Raw genomic sequence first — 21,646 nt, 5'->3', positions numbered from 1 at the left:
TGAGGAGGCACGCTTGGATGCGGTTATGCAACTTTGCGGAACCCTTCAGGGCGTCTTTCACCAACACCCCCTTGGATGGTTCTGCTCTGTTTGGACCACAGGTGAAGGATACCCTTACCAGGTGTGAACAGGAAGGCAAGACTCTCTCTGCTGTGGGAGTCCATTTTTCCACTCCTTCAAGACCGTATCCCAAGGGTCAGAAAAGTGGGAATATGTGGTTCCGGAAATCCCAGGGAGCTGTGCCTGACACACATGGAGAGTTCCCCTCCAGGGGCAGAGGAGGGAAAAACAATAGATGCCGCCCTAGGGGCAGAGGGGGTCTGCAAAATCAGGGCCAAAGAGAATCTTTCTCTGACAAGCCCTTCCAGCATCCCTGAAGTGCTGCCCGGCTGTCCACCTTTGGAGGCAGTCGGGGGAAAATTATCACTGTACCCAAAAGCCTGGCAAAGTATAACCTCCTGTATAATCTCCTGTAGCTCATCTTGAATCCTAACCCTAAACTTCTAAATGATTACTCCTCCCAACCAGCACTCTAAATTCCTCATCTGCTGCCTTCTAGTTGTTAATATTAGGCATAAAATATTACATATCACTCACTCACTCGGTCTATAACCAGCTATTCATTATTGTTCCACATAATTCCTTCCTTAGCGCAGATGTGGAATCACCATGGGTATTATATACGGAAGTCTGCTATCAACAATCCTCAGCCTTTATCATGGAAACCCATCATCAGTTTCTTAACCTCTTCATCTTGTTCTTGTCCTGCAGCATGCAAGATATAGAAATGCTCAGACATTAAAATATGCTAAGTTCACCTCTTAGCTGTAATTTCCCCATTCGAGATTTTATAAACCCTCTGACAATTTCTAATGTATAGAGCCTGTCTTTTTCCTCCCTCCCTCTTCTGTGTATATCATAACCCCAGATTAGAATATTCCACTTCATTTACAAGACATGATTCAGTCAGCATAGCTACAGGCTTAAGTTTGAGAATTTAATGTAGCTGTGAGTTTCATCAGTGTATTTCATTGTGAAAGCCAGCGGTGAGCTTTTCAGTGTTTTTCCCTTTACTTCACTGTGGTACGACCATAGACTTGGTATATAATTTCAGGGGGTATGGGCGTGCAGGAGGGTGGACTTCCAGCAAAAAAATATTTTTTGTGGGGTTTAGGTTTTTCTGCTCACCTCTTTCAATATTTAATTTTCAATAAACAGTAGGCCACAAAATGATCGTTGACTCATAGGTAAGCCCTTTTATAGTCTGGCTTCTTATCCAACTTATCCTTGCTTAACATGACCCTTGACTTATTCAGCATCACTACCCTGTTGCCTCTTTTCCCTTCATATCTTGCTTTCAGTAATAAATATTGCTTCACTCTGCTTTAACCTTATACTTCTTTTAATTTGTAGCACTGTAATGCTGATGCAGCTGTGAATACCTTTTGTAGGCATTTTTCTGCTAAACTGATTAAATGCTTGCAGCACCATGCTCCTGTCCATTATTTTGAAATTGCATGCACATCTGTGAAAATAATGTACACATTAACCTTTTGACTTTAGTTACTAATTTGGAAAGAAATGCAAATATGTGTAGTAAAACAATAATTGTATTTCAAGCTGAATAAGCATGCTTTGATTACCATATTAGCTTTCTGTTTGTTTTAAAGTTGCATGCATTTGTTAAACAAATGAGAGGCATTGATAGGTCAGATTTGTCACAGTGATTTCTGCTGATTTATACAGTGACAGATAGATGCTGTTTAAAAACGTGCTTGCTTACCGGACAGAACAACCAGCATGCCCATTGTAAATCGAGCATACCAATAGAAATAAGTCCGCCCGCTGAAGTACCATTGAGCAGCCAGACTTTTCTATTGCTACATGGTACAAAGGGCAAACCAAATACAAGAAAAATCAGATACATTCTGCAAAACTAAAACAAAAATATACCTGCTTTTCCTTGTATTTCTACGCTGTCTCAGCAGACTGTCATATCTCTGAATTGTCTGGATTTTTGGAGAATGTCCACATTTTGCCTCATACTAAAAAAAAAAATGTCTTCTGTTGCAAAAGCAGTATATTTCAATATGTGGAATTGTATTGTTTGGGGGTGTACGTGAGCCTAATTAATAGTATTTAATTTGTAAATAGGAGGGTGTGTATTTGAACTCTGAAGAAGTCTTGTGGTAGATGCAGATGAAAGTGCTGAGTTGTGGATTTTGTGGAATAAATGTGGTTGTGTTTTATTCTTTCTGTGTCATTTGGTACCTTGGTGCACTTGTGGACATTTTGGAAGTCTTTGTATCTGGCTCTTGGTTTGGAACAAAAAAATGGTGATTCGTTTTTCTCCGTTGCTTCTGTTGAACAGCACTGATGTACTGTGTAAGAATGGGAAAGCACATCCCATACACACACGCAGTACATCAGAAAACGCTGAAGAATGGAAAACAACATGGAGAAACACTATGGTGCCAGTATACAAAGACACTATTTAAGAAAGGTAGGCAATTTATTTAACAAATAATGTCATTGTATAACCCTCGTGATCAAACCACACCAACTGTGGGAAAATCCTCATGTATTCACCCCCCCCACTCATAGGTTATTGCTTGATTTATATCATGCAGTGGATTAGTAAATTAATGTTTTGTCTTGATGTGTCAGGTAAGCATGTTCTAGAATTAGAAGTAAGTGTTTGTGCATGAGTCTCAACTGACAAGCTTTACTGTATGACTACAACTTGCACTGTGTTCTTAATATTGTTATAAAATGTTGCATTTCTGATCGTTAGAAGGATTTATTTTAGCATGCAAGTTTAGTTAATTAAACCCCACTTTTGCTGCTTAAAGCAGTATGCAAGAACAGTGTAGCCATGTAAATTAAGGATGCATTTCTGTTTGTATAAATTACCTGAGTGCCAGTTCACTCTTCTTTTGTAAATGTCTAAAAGAATAGAAACGCGTATTAGCATTGTTCCATTTAAGATCATGCTGTTTAACATGTGTATGCACTCCTGATTTGAAACTAGATGTAACTCCCTGCATATAAAGTATGTCATTATCTCATGCTGCTGCTAAAATATTATTAAAGCCAGCATTTTTTTTTCGTAAAGTTCATTTTCTTATGTACTTTCTTCCTACCTTAACTACATATCCCTGTAGTTTTACATTTTTTTGTGTGTATTGCACAAAGCAAAATAATGCTTCTTTTCATCTGGTGTTTTCATAATTAAGGAAACTTATGTTCTTGCTTGCATAATGTTCCTTTGTTTGTTTTCCCTCTAATTATATGACTAACTGTTTCCCGTCCAGATCATGTTGTCTCCTGATGCCAGAAATACAGCATGGGTTTCTTTTGATGGGAGGAATAGACAGGAGATCTTTCATGGTGACAGGTGAGCAGTGCAAAGAATTTTGAAACTTCCGTATACTGTTAAAAAGCAGTGCTTTGACCTAACTGACATATTTTACTTGGGTACTTTTTTAAAAAAAGAATTTTCATATTTTAGTTTTGCAGAACTGATACAGATTCAAGGAGTGTTTTTATTTAATATGAAAATTATTGGAAGCAGTGAATCACACTGAACTGATGCTTCTGCTGGTAATTCAAGTTAAGGTAGCAAAATATGTATTTATTAATTTGTATTGAAAGCTTTATCAGAATAAGCCTACTGAGTCTTAAATTATTTTTCAAAAATGCTTTGTCAGGAGGTGGGATGAGGAAGAAGAAAAGTACAGCAGCAGAAGTTTGTGCGTAAGGGCTGTTTATCCTATTTTATCTATATGTAGAGTTACGCAGAGAAGTCTTTCTTTCTTTTTATTTATTTCATTCTGTACTGAAGATGTAGGACAGTGCTTCTTTTTGAGCAAGTGTAAACAAAACAAATATAAATTATTACAAATACCCTTGTAATCATCATTAATTAGATTCTGATTAATTGTTGAAATCCCATAAACCCATATGTTACATTGTCAACATACCCTACAGAACTTTGTTAATAAGATTAGGAAACAGAAATAAAATGTAGACTCAAACAGAGCAATAGAAGTATGGTATTCTCACGGTTTATGTTGATATGCTACTTAAACTCTCCATGGGTTAATTAACAAACCCATTATGGTGTAACCCCTTGACATACCTTATTGCTTAAGTATACTGTGAGTATGGCTACTTGGTCAGAGCAGCAACTGTTGATGTTTAACGACTGCATCGCTGTCTTAAGACAAGATACAGCACGATATCGGCATAATCAGTATATTACTCATCCTTTAGTGTATCTAATATTAAACAACATAAAACCATGTGTTCAGTTAAGTGCCTTTTGTGAAAACACTTAAGCATTCTGAGGCTGTTAAAAAAAATACTTATGTCCTCTTTGGTTTTTAGCTATTTCCTCAGTTTCCTTCCACATCCCAAACATGTCCCCTTAACAATATTAGTGTTCCTTTGACCTGCTTGTAGGTATGCATGACATACACGAGTCAGTAAGAGAAAGTGTTTGTATATGGAAGGATCAGATTAATGGGGGGATGCAAATGAGGCATTTGCTCCAGGCCCTCTTCTTATGTCTCCGCTCCCCACTGCTATGCTGGTGTTTCAAAAACAGCAGTGATTTGCAATTTAGTCAGTAGTGGTAATCAGTCAGGATATTGCAACTGCTTAACACCTTAATTGTAGATGTCCTGACTGAAATCACTGTTGCAGTATATCAGACAAGTTTTTTTCTCCACTGAAGTCCGTCCTAGTACCAAAGCCTAAAACCTTCCATGAGCCATATGTCCAACGTATGACCTCAGTCCGCGAGCATAGGAGATGTATAAGTGGACGTGTGAGCGTAAATCTTCAGACTGTCTCGCCACCAGCCTGAAGGCAGGTCTTGTGCCCATCACCCTGATCTCTGCTTGGTCATTTATAGCATAAGCGTTCACTGATTCAGGTAACTACCCCATCTTGTTTACATTGCTAATCTGTGACTTTGTTAGATAGCTAAGAGGAGAAAGTGTGAGTGCAGTAGGCAGATACTCTACAAAGACCTCTACTCCCAGTGACTTTTCTCTTTAGGTGCAGAGCACAATTAAATCTGCAGATCTTTCATCCAGAAGATTTTACCCTTGCATTTGTTATTGTTATATACTCTCTTGGAAACCTAATGACTTTAGAGATTAGCTCAAGCCAAAATGGGAGTTCCCGCCACACTTGACATACCGCCTGCCTCAAAGAAAAAGCTCAAGACGCCTAGGCTCGAAGTTCAGTCTGCCAGCTCACATTTGGACATATCTGCTGAAGTTGCAGAACCTGTGGTATGGCCAGCACTTTCTCAGATGCCCTCTACCATGACCCCACTGGAAGGCCCTGCATGGTATCTGAGAACTGCACATCCATGGTGACTGCTTCTTCAGACAGGACAGAGATGGGGAAACCAAGTATCTTGGAAGGTCTGGAAGGTATTATTCAGATTTTAGTAAGGGAAAAGTTAAAAGGATGTCTTACTGAGGAACATCAGAGGTTGGAGCCTCCACATTTAATCCAACCAGACATCACCCCTAAAAAGAAATGGCAAGACTAAGTATGTTCCCATCCCCCAGACTTCTAGGGAGAAGGAGTGGATGGACTATTCTCTGGGCCTATTCAAGGACATTATATTTCCCAAGCCTCCTTCCTTTTCTGCTCCTCCCTACCCACGCCACAAAAGATTACTGTGGAATTTCAGATTCTGATGATCATTCCCTAGCATACTCTCTACAACTTCGCTCACATGGTCAGGAGACCACAGATGGAGAGGATGTCTGCTTCCCTGATTCTTCTGTGGAAGAGGTGTTATTTGAGGAAACGGTTGTGAATATGGTGAAACTTTTTTGTGGGATTCTAAACAAATCTCTGATGTTTAGTAATACACTATAATCTTTTAGAAGTGGGAACACCAACTCCTACAGTTGTCCCTCCAGTCCCATAGGCTTTCCATGATGTTTTCACACCTACGTTCTCTGCTCCTGTCAGCCACCAGCCCCTAAGAGGCCTGATAGATTCTATAGAGTTCCAGAGGAACTTAAATTTATTTTCAAGAGTGCAATAGCTGATCCTTCAGCCATTTCTTTAGCTTCAGACAAGTTGTCTGAGCTGTTACCGTCTGCTAACTCCATTCCTTCAGATAATGACAGTAGGGCCATGGACAGGTGGGGAAAAAGATCTATGCTGCTTCTACTCTGGTCTTCACAGCCATTACTTATCAGACCATCTTGACCAGATATCTTATGACTGTGCTTGGCAGTCTAAATAAGGCTGTTGCTTATATGGAAGGGTCAGACTCAAAACAATTAGATATAGCTTTCTTGGCTTAAGCAATTCAGGTGGCTAGACTTAGCATTAAATGCAGCTATGTTGTTAAGTAGAAAAGAACACTCCAGCAATGAACTGTACAGCTTTAACAAGTAGCAACAACATGCAAAAAACAAGTGTAGTATCAAAACGCGTAGGAACATCCAAATTACTGCAGTCAAAGGTAAGTACCAAGCGAAACACACTGACAGCACTTATAGAGGACAAACCTTTTATTTGGAGACAAAAATGAGCGCTTTCGCGTGGACATCCACGCTTCATCAGATATTTTACTGAATATGCCTTCTGAGTTTAAATACAGTTTTAGAAGGCGGGAAAGAATGCTCATTAAACAATTAACCGCATTCAACAGTCAATCTGAACAAATTAAAACAAAACCTTTTGGCTACTTTAAAAGGGCTACACTTAAAATAGATGCAGATGCTGACTTCAAAATAATGTCTCTTTCTTTCTATGCCCTTGAAAATAGCACTAAAAACAACACTAAACATATGTTAAAAATTCTTATATGCAGGCTAATTAAAATTTTTTATGTAAAACTGAATCATTAGAACATTGCATTATCATTTCTGTCATACAGAGATAAATACGTTTAACACCCTAGTGACAATAGATGGCAATGACAACAAATGTTACTGAATTTAACATTTTAAACAAAACTAATAGAACACTAAGGTATTAATCATATATACAGGATTATAAACCTGGATGTATAAATATATCATTATGTACCATATGTACGACTTTCATATATACCTCATAAGAATAGAAATACAAGACAAGTTTCATAAAACCGTACATATAAAAGCAAGAAGAGTTAGACTATCTTGTATAGCATATCTGTAGTGCTACATCAAGCACTTAGAATGTAATCATATTTGTTTACTCTCCTTACTATTCACTGAATTACAATATACTACAATCAGATATAGTCAATATATTATTATTTGTTATACATTTATTTAAATAAATAAATCATTAAATAGATAAATATTTACATAAATAAATTAATAAATTAGTTAAAACTAATAATCAAATTAATAAATAATGAGGTAGCAGCATGGCTGTGTTGGAATGGCCTATAGTGTTGATATATATATAACCACTAGTATATATAATCTTGTTCATTAAATATATGTATGATTAACAAGTGAAGGTGTAAGAAATGGATAATCTTAAATGGATAACATTTAATAAAAAGTAAAAAGTAAGAAGTAAGAAGTTCCATAGGATGGGGGCACAAAAGGGCCTTCGATCTATTTCTTAGATACTAATGCTGGTTTGATCGACACTTGATTATTAATGCCTGGTTCTATATGTGCACCCAACCTTAAAATCCAGTTAAGTTCCATAAGTGCGAGATGGTTCTCTTTGTCTCCTCCTCTGTCATCCTGTTTAACTTTTTGTAAGACCCTAAAACAAAATGTGTGTGTGGGAAACTCTATAACATGTCTCGCTAAAGCATTGGTATCATTGGTCTTGCGTATATCATATAGATGATTATAAATACGCTCATGCAGTTTCCTCTTTGTGAGTCCTACATAAAATGCCTTACATTTATTGCAAGTTGCGAGGTATATCACATTGGAAGTATTGCAGTTTGCCCAAAAGTGCGGTTTAAAAACATAATCACTAGTGGGATGTTGAAAATGTTGTATTTTTATGATGAATCTACATCTGTTACAGTTATAGCAAGGATGAGTACCAAACTCCTTGGTGATGGTAATATTTTGTGTATTAATGTCATATTGTTTTCTAAGATGTGAGTCATCACATAATAATCTCTTAAGGTTTTTACTATTTTTGTAGATAAACCTAGGATATCTACCAATGATGTTCTTAGTCTGAGAGTCTGTAGCTAAGATATGCCAGTTATTGCTAATAACTTGTTGTATCTTTTTGATATCACTGGTATAGCTGACAATATAGTTGATATAATTATCTCTTACTTCATTCTTCCTATATGATCTAAAGTTTTCTTTTGTATATCTCAGGATAGGATTTTCCTTACCCACCAAATTAATATCACCCAAGACTTCAGATCTAACGCTCTTGACCATGGAAGGATTGTAACCTCGATTTATAAATAGTTCCTCCATATAGTGTGCTTCCTTACTCAAATCTTCAGTATTGCTACACAATCTTTGGATTCTTGTGAATTGGCTTTTAACAATAGCTTGGAAGGTATGTCGGGGGTGCATGCTGTTAAAGCATAGCATGGAATTCTTCCATGTGGGTTTTCTATATAAGGTTGTGTCTATCTTACCTTCTTTGTTGAGTCTTAATGTGACATCTAAGAAGTTGATTTCTTTGTCTGAGATGTCTTGTGTAAATCTTAAAAATGTAGTGGTAGTATTCAGAAACTGCATGAATGACTCAAATGAGGTCTGTGTGCCTTCCCAGATGACTATAACATCGTCGACAAAACGCCTATAGAATTTAATGTGCCTGAAGTCTTCATGTGTAAAAAGATATAGTTTCTCCCACCATAAAACCACTAAATTGGCATAGGTGTTTGCGCAGGGGGTGCCCATGGCTACCCCCCACTTTTGTAAATAAGTTGAGTCACCAAACATAAATACGTTATTATATAGTACCAGTTCCAATAGCTGGTCTATAAGTATAATTCTGTCATTGGAAAAACTGGTATCTTTGGATAATAGCTCATTTATGTATTGCATTCCTATGTCATTGGGTATAGAGGTGAAAAGGTCTTTAACATCCAAGGTGATAAGAAGGTGTGTTTGTTGACAATCTACAGTTAATTCTCTTATATCTTTCAGGAGATCATAAGTGTCTTTGAGTATGGTTGATGATTGTTCCACTACAGGTCTCAAAATCTTTTCTAACAGTTGAGAGACATGTGCAGTTATCCACTTATCTCCCGATACTATAGGTCTCAAGGGGACCGGGTGTATACCTTTGTGCACCTTGGGTATCCCTTTTATTATAGGAATGGTGGGGTGTTCTATGTGTAAGAATTCGTAGGCTTCCTGGCTAATCTGTCGACACATGAGGAGGTCATACATAACATCTTTAACCATTTTAATAATGTTTATTACTTCCTTAGAAGTAATAGGACTGTATGTATCAGCCTCTGATAACATTCGAACCATGCTGTCAATATATTCCTGACTGTCTAATACTACCACTCCCCCTCCCTTATCAGCTGGTTTGATGATAATCTGGGTATTTTGTTTAAGCTCATTGAGGCAACGATTTTCCTGTGGTGTTAAATTATGATATCTACCTTTCTTATTTGCCTCACTAAAAACTGTGTAGTACTGATGTTCACACGCTCAGAGGAAACATTCTATGTGCAAGGGCATAGCTGGAACAAACGTGCTTGATGTTCTGAACAATACTTTTTCTGGTTCATATACTGTATCATCTTTAAATAGCAATTTTAAAGAGAGCTTCCTACAAAACAATCTAAGGTCAAGTAGCGTATCAGTTAAAGTTGCCGGCGTGGCCGGTATAAAGCTCAAACCTCTATCTAGTACCTGTATGACAGTCCGGTCCAAAACAAGACTAGAAAGGTTAAACAGTAACCCAGAAGTCAGTACTTTTTTTTCACACAAAGTGCTTAGCTCGGGTAATAACAGGGTGCAGGGCATACAGATATTTTCTTACCTAGATGATTTGCTAATTCAGGCATCATCGTCTCTGTTACTGCATCTCAAGATGTTCTTCCATTTCACTGTTGGAGTATTCATTATAATAGAAATCAAGAGTGGCCCAATGTCTGACAAGTATACCAAAGCCTTTAGGTTGCTTTAAGGTACGCTGTACATCACATGTATGCTCTTTGTATAGCATAAGGCATAAAGGTGATGTCCAGATGTATCATCCTCAGAACTTCTTTGATGCCAGCCCATATGCCACCTCTTGAGTGTCAGTCTGAACGCCCGTTCTATTCTTGGTACTCTCCATTATCCACCAGGGTTATTTCATGGTTTGGAAATCTCTTCCCTAAGAGGTGCCTGTGCCCCAAAGGGGGGGGGGGGATTGACTCCGGGTACTATTAAGAGGTACCTGTGTCCCAAAGGGGAGGGGATTTTACTCCAGGATCTTTCTAGTACCCAGAAAAGAGGTGACTTGAAGACCAATTCTAGACCTCACTCATCTAAACACTTTCTGAAGGTACCCTCCTTTTGAATGTTGTCCCTTCAAACTTTGTTCCCTCTTTTGCTTCCTCAGGCTTGTATAGTGTCTCTGGATCACAATGATGATTATTTCCATATCCAGATCCATCCCATTTTCAGGAAGTTTTTACATTTGTCTGTTGCTGTCTAGCATTTTTAGTGCTCTACTTTGCTCTTTGGTCTTTCTGCTGCTGCAGGAGTATTCACCAAATGCCTGGCTCCTGCAGTTGCGTTTTGCAGGCTTCAGGAGATCCAAGTCTTTCCTTACTTGGACAACCTCCTGTTTCAGGCATCATCTCCAGACATCCTGTTGCAAAATCTTCATTTTGCCATTTCCCTTCTGCAAAGCCTCGGGTTCACAATAAACTTCAAAAAGTCTTTTCTTACTCCTTCTCAGGATTATGTTTTTCTGGGGTGCAGGATCCAGACTGTGCCTATGCTGGCATCCCTACCTCCTTCCAAGGCCTTGACACTCATTTCCTTCTTTCAAAGTCTTCTTCGTCTGGCCACTGTAACAGCCAAGGAGTTTCTGAGAGCTCTGGGATTCATGGCTTCCACCATTGCTATGCTCCCTCTGGCCAAGCTCAATATGAGCTTCTGAAGTAGTCTGCTTTGTGCAGACGAAAGCGCTCATTGTGGTTGGATTTTATGCATTGCTAATTAAAGACTTTTCCTGTTTGTCCGAACGGAGCTTTGTTTTTGTTATAGTTTGGCTACTACTTCACTTGTGCAAGCTCAATATGAAAAAGTTTCAGTGGTTTCTGAAGTCAGTTTGGCTTCAATATGCGAACCCCCTAGAGTTTGTAGTTCCTCTTCTACCTTGTCTGAAGAAGGGACTTCAGTGGTGAATTCAGCAGTTGTCTCTAAATCCAGGGCTCCCTTTTCATCCCTCTCTTACTTCTCAGGAGCTGTTCATAGACTCTTCAGACGTGGAATGGGGAGCAGCTTTTGGCTCCCTGAAGGTGCACTGGGTATAGTCAGCTCGTCTACAGAAAGAGCACATCAGTGTCAAAGAGAAGAGAGCTCTTTTGCTGGCTGTTCATGCTTTCCATCCTCTCTTCTGCCCGAGACCTCTCAAGGTGTTTGCAAACAGTACCACAGCCATGCAGTATGTAAACTAATGGGGTTGGAGTGAATCTTATCTTCTTTGCTGGTTGGGGCTTCTTGTGTGGGAATGTGCTATTTAGTATCAAGTGAGTCTTCAGACTATCTACACTCCTTTGGTCAAAATATTCTGGCACACAGTCTGAGCAGGTCCTTAACTTAATCCCACAGATGGATGCTTCACAGCGATGTGTTTCTGGACATTGTCCACCAGTGGGGTACTCCTCAAATAGATCTTTTTGCCTCCCCTCTGAACAGACAACTTCTTCATTTTGTGCTAGAGTCTCAGGTCCTCTGGTTTGGAAGGTAGACACCCTAACTTTTTCTTAGAAGGGGATGATTCTTTACACTTTCCTTCCCTTTCCCCTCATTCCAAAAGTCCTGTTCAGAATTCAACAGGGTGCTCCCAAAATCTTGTTAGTGACTCCCTTTTAGCTGCGACAGCATTGTTTCCCTCTTCTTCTGCATTTAGTCAAGGGCAATCATCTTAAGTTGCCTTACAAGCTGGACCTAATCACGCAAGATAAGGGATTCTCATCCATCCCCACCTGTCCACTCTTCAGCTGACTCTCTGGGTGATAAGATTTTGATTCCACATAGAAACCTTTTCCCTGAGGACGTGCTTAGGGTCATGCAGGAGGCCAGGAAACCCAATACTAGGAAATCCTACTTATCCAAATGGAAGGTTTTCTGTTTGGTGTCTTTTTCATAACCTGGATTCACTTTCTGTGGATGTTTCTTTTGTTCTCTCTTATCTGTGTGAATTGATGAATACCAGGTTGGCGTATTCCTCTGTTAAGACCCACTTATCAGCTATCTCTGCTTGTCTGCCTTTATTTCCTCCTGTAGCTTCTAGATTTGAGGCTAAACAATTCCGTAAAGGTATCCTTCATATTAGGCCTCCCTGGAAGCCTGTTCCTTCTCCCTGGGATATTAATTTTGTTTTGGAAAAATTGACTCGGCTCCTTTTTGAGCCTGCAGCTTCATCTTCCCTGCAACATTGCTGTTGGAAGACTGTACTTTTGTTAGCCCTTACATCTGTCAGACGGGTGTCTTAGCTTCAAGTCCTTATGGCTTGTCCTCCGATTTTGCTGTTTCGTAAGGACGGGTATCCTTGTGTACCAATCTTTTTTTTTTTTTTTTTTTTTTTTTTTTTATATGCCCAAGGTGGTAAATGAGTAGTCTATTAATTTGCCCACTTTTTACCTTCACTGCAATCTGCCAGTGAGGTGTTACACATGTTGGATGTGGATAGACATCTCAGGTTTTATTTGGATAAGACTATTAGGAAATCTGATCAGCTTTTTGGTTTCTAGGTCCTTGGGATTAGCTGTGTACAAGCAGACTGTTTCTTCTTGCATTTCCAAAGGAATTTCTTTTTGTTACGCCTTTCATAGTAAGCCTTCCTCCCTTCCTTCTTCTGTAAGGCTCATTCTACTAGACCTGTGTTTTTTTTTCTGGTGCTTTTTTCAAGGATTTGGATGCTAACTCTATTTTTGAGGCAGCTACCTGGACTTCTGTGCATACATTTACCAAGCATTACAAGTTGGATGGAATTTTCAGTGCTAGAGCTGGTTTTGCTAGGGCCATCCTTCATAGCTTCCTAGAGACCTCTGCTGGTCCTTCCTCTATCCTCTCTTCTTCCTGAGCTTTGGCACTCCCTGTTGTAATGAATGCTCCAACAGTGAAATGGAAGGACATAGTACAGTTGTGTAAAATCTTACCATAATGGTAGATGTCCTTCTCTTCACTGTTGCAGTATTTACTCCCTCCCTCCACCCCCTGGTCCATTTCTCTTCTGGATGTACTGATTACCTTTCTTTTCTTTAGACTGGCATTCCTAATTGGGCTCTCAGTTCTGAGGATGGTACGTCTGGATGTCACCTTTATGCCCTATGCTACATGAGGAGCATACGTGTGTCGTACAGCATACCTTAACGCAACGTAAAGGCTTTGGTATACTGGCTGGATGTCAGGCCACTCTTGGCAGGGGTTCCCTATTGTAATGAGTGATGCAACAGTGAAGAGAAGGATATCTACCATTATGGTAAGATTTTACACAACTGTACTTTCACCCTTACACTCCTTCGACTGGGTCTCACTGTCAGTTTTAAAAAGTCTTGCCTATAGGCCACTCAAGACCTAGTTTTCTTGGGTTGCAGACTAGAAAGTGCAGAGCCTCATAGCCTATTTCTAGTCTCTCTTACTTCTCCAAATATGCTCAGCTAGGGCGATTCTGTGAGTACTAGGCTACATCATGACAACCATTCCAGTGCTACCACTAGCCAGGCTGCATGTGAAGAAAATACAGTGGTACCTGAAAAATGTATGGCCTCAACAGTCTCATCCCCTGAACACAAACAAATCGCCATTATTCCATGTTTGAAGAGGCAGATCCTTTGGTGGGTGTCACAGGTGAACTTCAACCCTGGGCTGCCCTTCAAGGAGCAAACTCAAAGTGAAGAACTGAATACAGATGCCTCCAGTGAAGCTTGAGATGGCATGGACAAGGATTCACAAGGTCTATGGCTACTGGCAACACAATCTCAAGACAGAACACACAAATTTAAAGGAGATGCGAGCTCTCATTCTTGCCGTACAAGATTTCTCCCATCTCTAGAAATTGGGACCTCTAAAGGTATTCACAGACAGCATAACCATCATGTGGTACGTAATCAAAAAGGAGGAACAACTAACAACTGTGCAGATTGGCTCGGATTGCTTGGGATCTGGCCATCAAGGTGAATATTTTCCTCCCAGGCCATGTCCTGGCAGACTCCCTCAGCAGGTTAGTAGAAGACCCCAACAAATGGGTGCTCAACATTGAGGTCTTTATAGACATAGTCCAGAAGTGGGGTACACCACAAATAGATTTATTTGCCTTGAACAACAACAAACACTCCCTCTCTTTTGCACAAGTACACAGTGCCCTCAAGCTTGGAGGATAGATGCCTTGTCTTTCCAGTGGTCAGGAAGGTTTCTTTATGGCTGCACATCACTGCTTCTGCTCCCAAAAATCTTACTGATAATCCAGAAAGAAAAACCAAGAGTTCTGCTGATGACCCCTTTTAGCCAAAGAAAAAAACAAGAGTTCTGCTGGTGACCCCCTTTAGGCCAAGGCAGCATAGGTTCCTCCTTCTCTACCTTTTAGCGATGGGGAATCACCACAAGCCACCCCACAAAGTGGACCTCGTCACACGACAAAAGAACTAATTGCTTCATCCCAATCTATCATTCCTCAACCTAAGCCTATGTACAATAGGATTTCGATCCCCTCCAGACACTAGTTTTCTGAGGACATGCTTCAGGTTCTTCAAGAGGCAAGGAGATCTACTGTCTGAAAATCCTACATAGTCAAATGGAAGAAATTTTCAATCTGGTGTCATGCTAAAAATCTGAACCCAGTAAAATATGAGGTTCCTCTTGTTTTATCTTACTTGGTTGAGCTCATGAGAGGAGGCTTAGTATATTCATCTAATAAATCACACCTTTCAGTTCTTTCAGCTTGTATCCCTCTTAAACCTCCTCTAATGTCCAGATTTGAGGTTTAGTTCTTAAAAGGGGCCTTGCACTTCAATACTCCTAGAAAGCCAGTGCCTCTCCTTGGCATCTTAACTATGTGCTGGAAAAACTTACTGTACTTCATTTTGAATCAGCAACATTTTCCCCTCTCAAGTTCTGCACTTGGAAAACCATTTTACTGGTAGCCCTCACTTCTGCTATGCAGGTTACAAAGCTCCAAGCTCCAAGCTTTCATGGCTACTCCTGCCTTCATTATTTACATAATGAGAAAGTGTGCCCATGAGGGTCATTCCTTCTTTCAATTCTCAAGTGGTAAATGAGATGTCCCTCAGTCAGGTCATCAATCTTCCTACGTTCTTTCTTAACCCACAGAACAGGGGAGAAAGAATACTGCAATCCCCTATATGTGCACAAACACCTCAGATTTTACCTGGATAAGACCAAGTCTTTTCATAAACCAGACAAATTGTTTTTTTCCTAGCCTCTAAGCTAGGCCAACCAGTATCTAAACAAACTGTTTCCAGATGGATTTTAAGGTCCCTCACCATTTGTAACACTTAAAAAGGCAAAATATTACCATTTGCTAAAAGCTCATTCTTCTAGAGCAGTGGCATCTTCTGGAGATTTTTACAAGGGAGTAGATTTCAGACTAATATTACAAAGAGCTACTTGGTCTTCAGTGTACACTTTCAGTAAAACTAGAGAGTAAATGACTTTCCCAAATCCAGAGCAGCCTTCCCCAGATCAGTCCACTCTGGCCTTTTAGACAGTTCTCATAGATGGTGGTCATATTGATCATTGATGCAGTAGCCTTAGCCATAGCTCTCAACCTTCCATCTCCAAAATGAGGAACACTAGCCCTCATAATGTGGAACAGATGGACAAAATGTGGAACACGTACTAATGGCTTACTAACAACTTCAGCTAGGAGGGTCATAGGATTGTTAAAATATGCTGGTTTTACTTATAAAGAAGATCTTTAAATGAATTAATATGGTCTGTTTCTGTTTACCATGGATTTCACTTAAAAAAAATTCCCAACACTGAATGTGTTACAGACCCTTTCAATATGGAAGACCCCAAATGAGGTATGTTCCTCGTAATGAGGAATACACTTGAGAGGCATGGCCTTAGCTATATATGGGTTATATCCTGCCAGTAATATAGCAGCTTACCAGCTTCAGGACACCTTCCAGGTGCCCATACTGCCTGAGCTGATTAAAGGACAAGTTTTAGCACCAAGCCCTTTAGAGCTTTACTGCAGCTGAAGAATAAGCACCTCTAAATGGTTCTGAAGATTGACAGTTAGCTTGATGCTGTTCCTTTGCTGGGCAGATAAGCACACTTTGGGGGAAAAAAAACTTCCATTTTCTAAATATTGTTTGTATTTTATCATTTTTCTCTACTGGAAAATCATTTTAAAACTAGGAGTTTTGTGGTTTAACTGACTGACACAAGACTCTCCTGTACTTTTAAATGGGAGTGCTCTCTTTTCCTGTCACATTAAAAGTTGTGTAAAGTAACCGAAAATAATTTTTTTTCTGAGGAGAATTAAAGTGTTTTAAAGTGCTTTTTCTGTGCTTTTCTGTGAAAAAGTGATTTTCGAAGACTTGTAGTTTTTACCAGCATTTGCTGCTTGTCTTCCTGTGAAAGAGGCTCCATTTTTGGCTTGACCATAGAACAAACTACTAGTCCCAGTATTTAACAATTCACAGTATCCCTCTGTTCAAAAGACAACAAAAAAGGTGTACACATACTTAGGGTGATTCATATTGGATGAGACAGTGGTAATGCTTTCATTCTGTTTCAAAAATGTAATGTCCATGTGTTGGTATCACTCAGCTGGGGGGGTGTTATGCCCCTGTCAGCTCAGCTGTGCAAGTGGTGCTATTACTGTTGCTCAGTGAGTATGAGAAGTGCAAGGCAGCTGCTTCAGTCAGTGTCCATGATTTACACTGAACATATATTGTAACACATTTAAACTGTGTATGCACCGTACAGTGAAGGTCAAGAAGGGATACTGCCACAACTGTGTCGTGAAACAGATTTTCACAGAATGTACATTCATGCACTGAATACAATTTGGACATGTCTGTTGAATGTTTCACAGAGTACCTTGTCTACAGTACCCTGACCTAACTGGTACATGACTGTTTTTTGTATGACAAATTCCTTGGACTGAGTTTTATTCAATTGTTGTGCCGGCACTAATGGTTGGATATGCCAAGTCTACCACACAGGCAACCAAAATTCTGTGTACTGATACTCACTGTACTGTAGCCCACAGTAATGGATGGTCATATTGCTTTTCTTGTACGCCCTACCATAACTTGATGGGCTGACTTTCACCATACTTTCTTCCATTGTAATGTTACTCATGCTGTGTCTCCTCTACTGACCACTAAAACTTGTTGGCCTTGACATTCAGTGTAAAGTGACCTTTGTAAAAATTAGTAATGTTGCATCGCTTACATATGCAAGAAAAAACTCTGTGGGCTGATTTTCACTGTAGTATGTTCTGTTGAAACAGATGGCTTTGTTGTCACTCATGCAATGGCCACAAAAACTCAGAGGACTGGCTACTTTACCATTATGACCCACTGTAAAACTTTGTAATGTTGCAGCTCCTTTGACCACCAAGCATTGCCCATAATCACCGACTGCAGTGAGTAGTCCAGTTGACTACAGCTGTGAAGACAGTATGAATGATAGTCACATTACCACCACAATATGTCATTACATTTTCTATCAAGTAATACATAGCTGCCAAGAACTTCTTTGCATAGCCCAGTGGAAGTATACTCAAAAGTTATGTCACCCAAAAAGTCACTTTATTCACCTGGAGTGATGGACAGAGAATATGTAATCTCACTCCATAGCCCAGTAGAAATTTACACACACACTATTTCACCTAGAAAATCACTTTGCAAACTATATTGCCAAATAGGTCACTTTACCTACATGAAACAGAGCACAAACACCATATAAGTTCATGTTATAACACAGTGGATGTGTGATCACATATTATGTAATCTAGGTCACTTTAAATTATTTATTTGTTTGATATTTGTTTACCAGGGTGGTCTGACTGGGTCTACAGAACAGCAGAGGACCTGGAAGAAAAGCTCCACTTAAGAGTACAATACAAATACAGTACAATCCAATACAATAAAAGTTACATTAGAAATACTATACAAAAAATAAGTTGAAAGAACAAATTGCTACAAGATGTTGCAATATATTACTACACATCTAGACAATTTTATACAGTTAAAACATTACAGACAATAATAGTCACTCTCACCATACATGATGTAGACAGTGTCCAAAAAATAGTGTGTAGGTAGTCCAATGTGTGACATTGACTGTTATAGTACATGCAAAATATAATGTTAGTTTCAGTTAGGAAAATAGCAGCCAGAAAGTTAGTGATGCAGATAGATAGTGAGAGAGAGTTAAGAAGAATAGAAGCAATAAAGCCTGAGCAGTAGCTTAAGGATATGGTATAGAAGCACAGAAGGAGTTAGAAGAGCCTTAGGATCTTGCAGTCTGTGGGGGACTGAAGTGTGACAGAAGAGGAAGACCTGAGCATTAGGCAAGCTTTATGCAGGAGCAGAGCCATGTATTTTTGAGATGATTTTTTAAAGAGGCTTTGAAATGGGTTAGGCCAGACATAGACCTGGCAGCCAGAGGTAGTGAATTCCAAAGTATACAGAGAGAGAGAGAGTATGAATACAGAGAGTGACTGGGTTTTCTTGTGGGTTTTGAGATAGCTAAGAGATTTTTGCCTTCTGATCATAGGGATTGATTTGGTGTGTAAGGTGTGACTAGATTGGCTAGTATAGGGCAGGCAGTAGGCTTGAAAATAAGGATGTCCTTCAAGGATGCATCTGCAGTCATAACATATGGGTTGTCCTGCCTCAGGCAGCCCTTCGGTCGGCCGGATTCCAAAGTCTGGGTCTGGCCTCGGCTGATGTCGCACTTTCCCCAACGTCAGAGCTTCTGGGGTATAAAAGCATCAGCCGATGCCATTTTCCTCAGTCTTTCTTGCCGCGCGGTGCCCGAAGCAGAAGCTGTTCGCAAGTGCCGGTCGGTCAGATCCAGAGATTTCAGCTACCGAAGACTTCGAAAAAAGCTAAGTACCCCGTTGGGGACTCTTTCTTGCCTCAGCCGATGTCAGACAAAGTAAATAATTGTTTAACTTGTGGGAAACAAATACCTCATAAGGATTTCCATTCTTACTGCCTTCCTTGCTTAGGCCCAGACCACGACGTATCAGCTTGTTTAGCCTGTGCCTCCTTCAACCGACGGACTCTTAGACGTCGGTCGGAGTTTGCAGAGGAATTTTTTGGAACCGCTTTTGCTTATAAAATGCCATCGGAGACTCCGACTTCGCATATAGTCAAAAAACGCAAGGAAAAGGACCGACACTCGCGGCCCGCGGTTTCGGCTGAAACCACGGCTAGGCTACATGGAAGTGTCTCGGTTTCGGCCGAAACCGAGTCCACGACGATTCCTACTATCGAAACCATACTTCCAATCACCGAGGCCAGAGAGGCCCCGGCTGAGTCGGCTTCAGAACTCCCTACCGAAGCTACTGTTCAGGAATTCTCCGACACCATACCTTTGGACATTTCAACCCCTGCACGTGGGGCAGCTAGGCCCCCAGCTTCTATGTCTATTAAGGCCTTCTCCAGGGCTAAAGCTGCCAAACTTTCAAAAGCTTTGCCTGCCAAATCTACATCCCAGAGGCCTTCCTCTAGTTCACAGATCCTCAGTCTAGCTGAGGACCTTATCTCCTTAATTAGGGGTTCCCAACCTCACCCAGACAGGGCCTCCCAACCTCCTCCAGACAAAAGGCCCAGGACTGACCCCTCTGAACCTCACTCCTCAGATTACTCCATGGATGAATCTGATTTGTCAGACCACCAGGAAGGGGCCTACTCACCTTATGAGGATTCAGATGCAGAGGAATCCATCCCTTCGGCCTCCCCTCCTGAAGAATTTTCCTTTGGGGAGACTTTACACTCCATGAGAGAGCACTTTCAATGGCAAGGTCAGGATTTCTCTGATTCTAGAAAAAGATTAAGGACCTTTTTGCACTTGCCTCAGCATAGGCCCTTAGCTATACCTCCTGTTCTAAATGTAGTTGATGATGTGTACAATGATATCAGTACAGCACCTGATTCTCTTCCTCCGGCCCCTGCCAAACCTGACAGATTTTACAGGGTCCCGGATTCTCACTTCCCCCTGTATAAAGCCCATGCTGCAGACCCAGAAACTATTTCTCAGGGCCCTAAAGGGGTTGCAGCCGCTACTGCCAAAAATCCCCCTACCCTCTGAAAGAGAGTCTAGAGCATTAGAGAGATGGGGAAAAAAGGTTTATACATCTGCTACTCTTTCTGCCAGGGCATTAAACTGTCAATTCCATATGATACAGTACCAAGAATTTTTGTTAGATCAGCTAAATAAGAAACTTTCTTCACCTGAACCCTTAGACCGTAAATCCCTTCAGGATTTGGTAAACAACTCACAACAGGTCAGTAATCATTTCTTAAAATGTGGCTATGATGCACTGGAGGCTTCATTTAGATCAGCTATGACTGGGACAGTTATTCGTAGGCATGCCTGGCTGAAGGAGCAATCTTTGTCAGACCATGTCAAGGCTAAACTCCTCGATGCTCCAATGGAGAAACAAAATTTATTTGGCTCCCCTGCACAGGAGATTCTAAAAAAGGTTGAAGAAAAAGCAAAATCTGTACAAACAGTAAAAGATTTCCTGCAAGTTCAACCTCCGAGGTTCAGCAGAAACTGGCCTACAAAGAATTGGTCCTTTCCAGACTCCTCCAGAGCACAGAGAGGCAGGAACAGGCGCCCTAGAGGCAGAGGTCAATCGAAGGGCCCCTACAGAGGCCGTCAGTGGCAGCCTGCCAACCAGAGGAGTAGTGCAACCGATACAACTACAACCACTACTACAGGACAGACTCAATGACTTGACTTTGATTCCGCCTACCAGGGATCAACTGGAAGCACCCTTGGGCGGAAAGCTGGCTTTATTCTCAAAAAACTGGCATTGCATTACAAAGGATACATGGACATTGCAAATAATAGACAAAGGATACAGGTTTCACTTCCACACTTTGCCAAAAAGAAGCGGAATGCCAAACCTTCCACCAAACCAGAAGGTAGAAGCCTTAAGACAAATCAGCAAATTACTTCAGATGAAAGCCATAGAAAGGGTACCATGTACAGAACAAGGCCAAGGATTTTACTCCAGACTATTCCTTGTACCAAGAAAAGAAAACCAATGGAGGCCTATTCTCGACCTGTCCGCACTGAACACTTATCTCATTGTGCCAAAATTCAAAATGCTGACCCTACAGCAACTTCTTCCCATGCTGGGCAAGGAGTCTTGGCTGGTGACTCTAGATCTCAAGGAGGCATACCTGCATGTCCCTATCTGACCAGATTGCAGAAGACACCTCAGATTATTTCTTGCAGGATCAGAGCATTATCAATTCTCAGCATTGCCCTTT

At 40.5% G+C, this 21,646-nt stretch overlaps 1 protein-coding gene across 1 annotated transcript in view; it reads left to right on the top strand.

Annotated features, from left to right (window-relative positions):
- NADK (NAD kinase) overlaps positions 1-21,646 on the top strand; it is a 1,020,436-nt gene that overhangs the window by 932,867 nt on the left and 65,923 nt on the right. Inside the window, exon 9 of the mRNA XM_044056259.1 lies at positions 3,315-3,397. Within this exon, the coding sequence (XP_043912194.1) occupies positions 3,315-3,397 (83 nt within the window). The remainder of the gene's footprint in view (positions 1-3,314; positions 3,398-21,646) is intronic.

The sequence above is a fragment of the Protopterus annectens genome, chromosome 14.part0 (genome assembly GCF_019279795.1).
Source record: "Protopterus annectens isolate FY-2018-M chromosome 14.part0, PAN1.0, whole genome shotgun sequence".
Lineage (NCBI taxonomy): Eukaryota > Metazoa > Chordata > Ceratodontiformes > Protopteridae > Protopterus > Protopterus annectens.
This window is presented reverse-complemented; position numbering and strand designations above follow the sequence as displayed.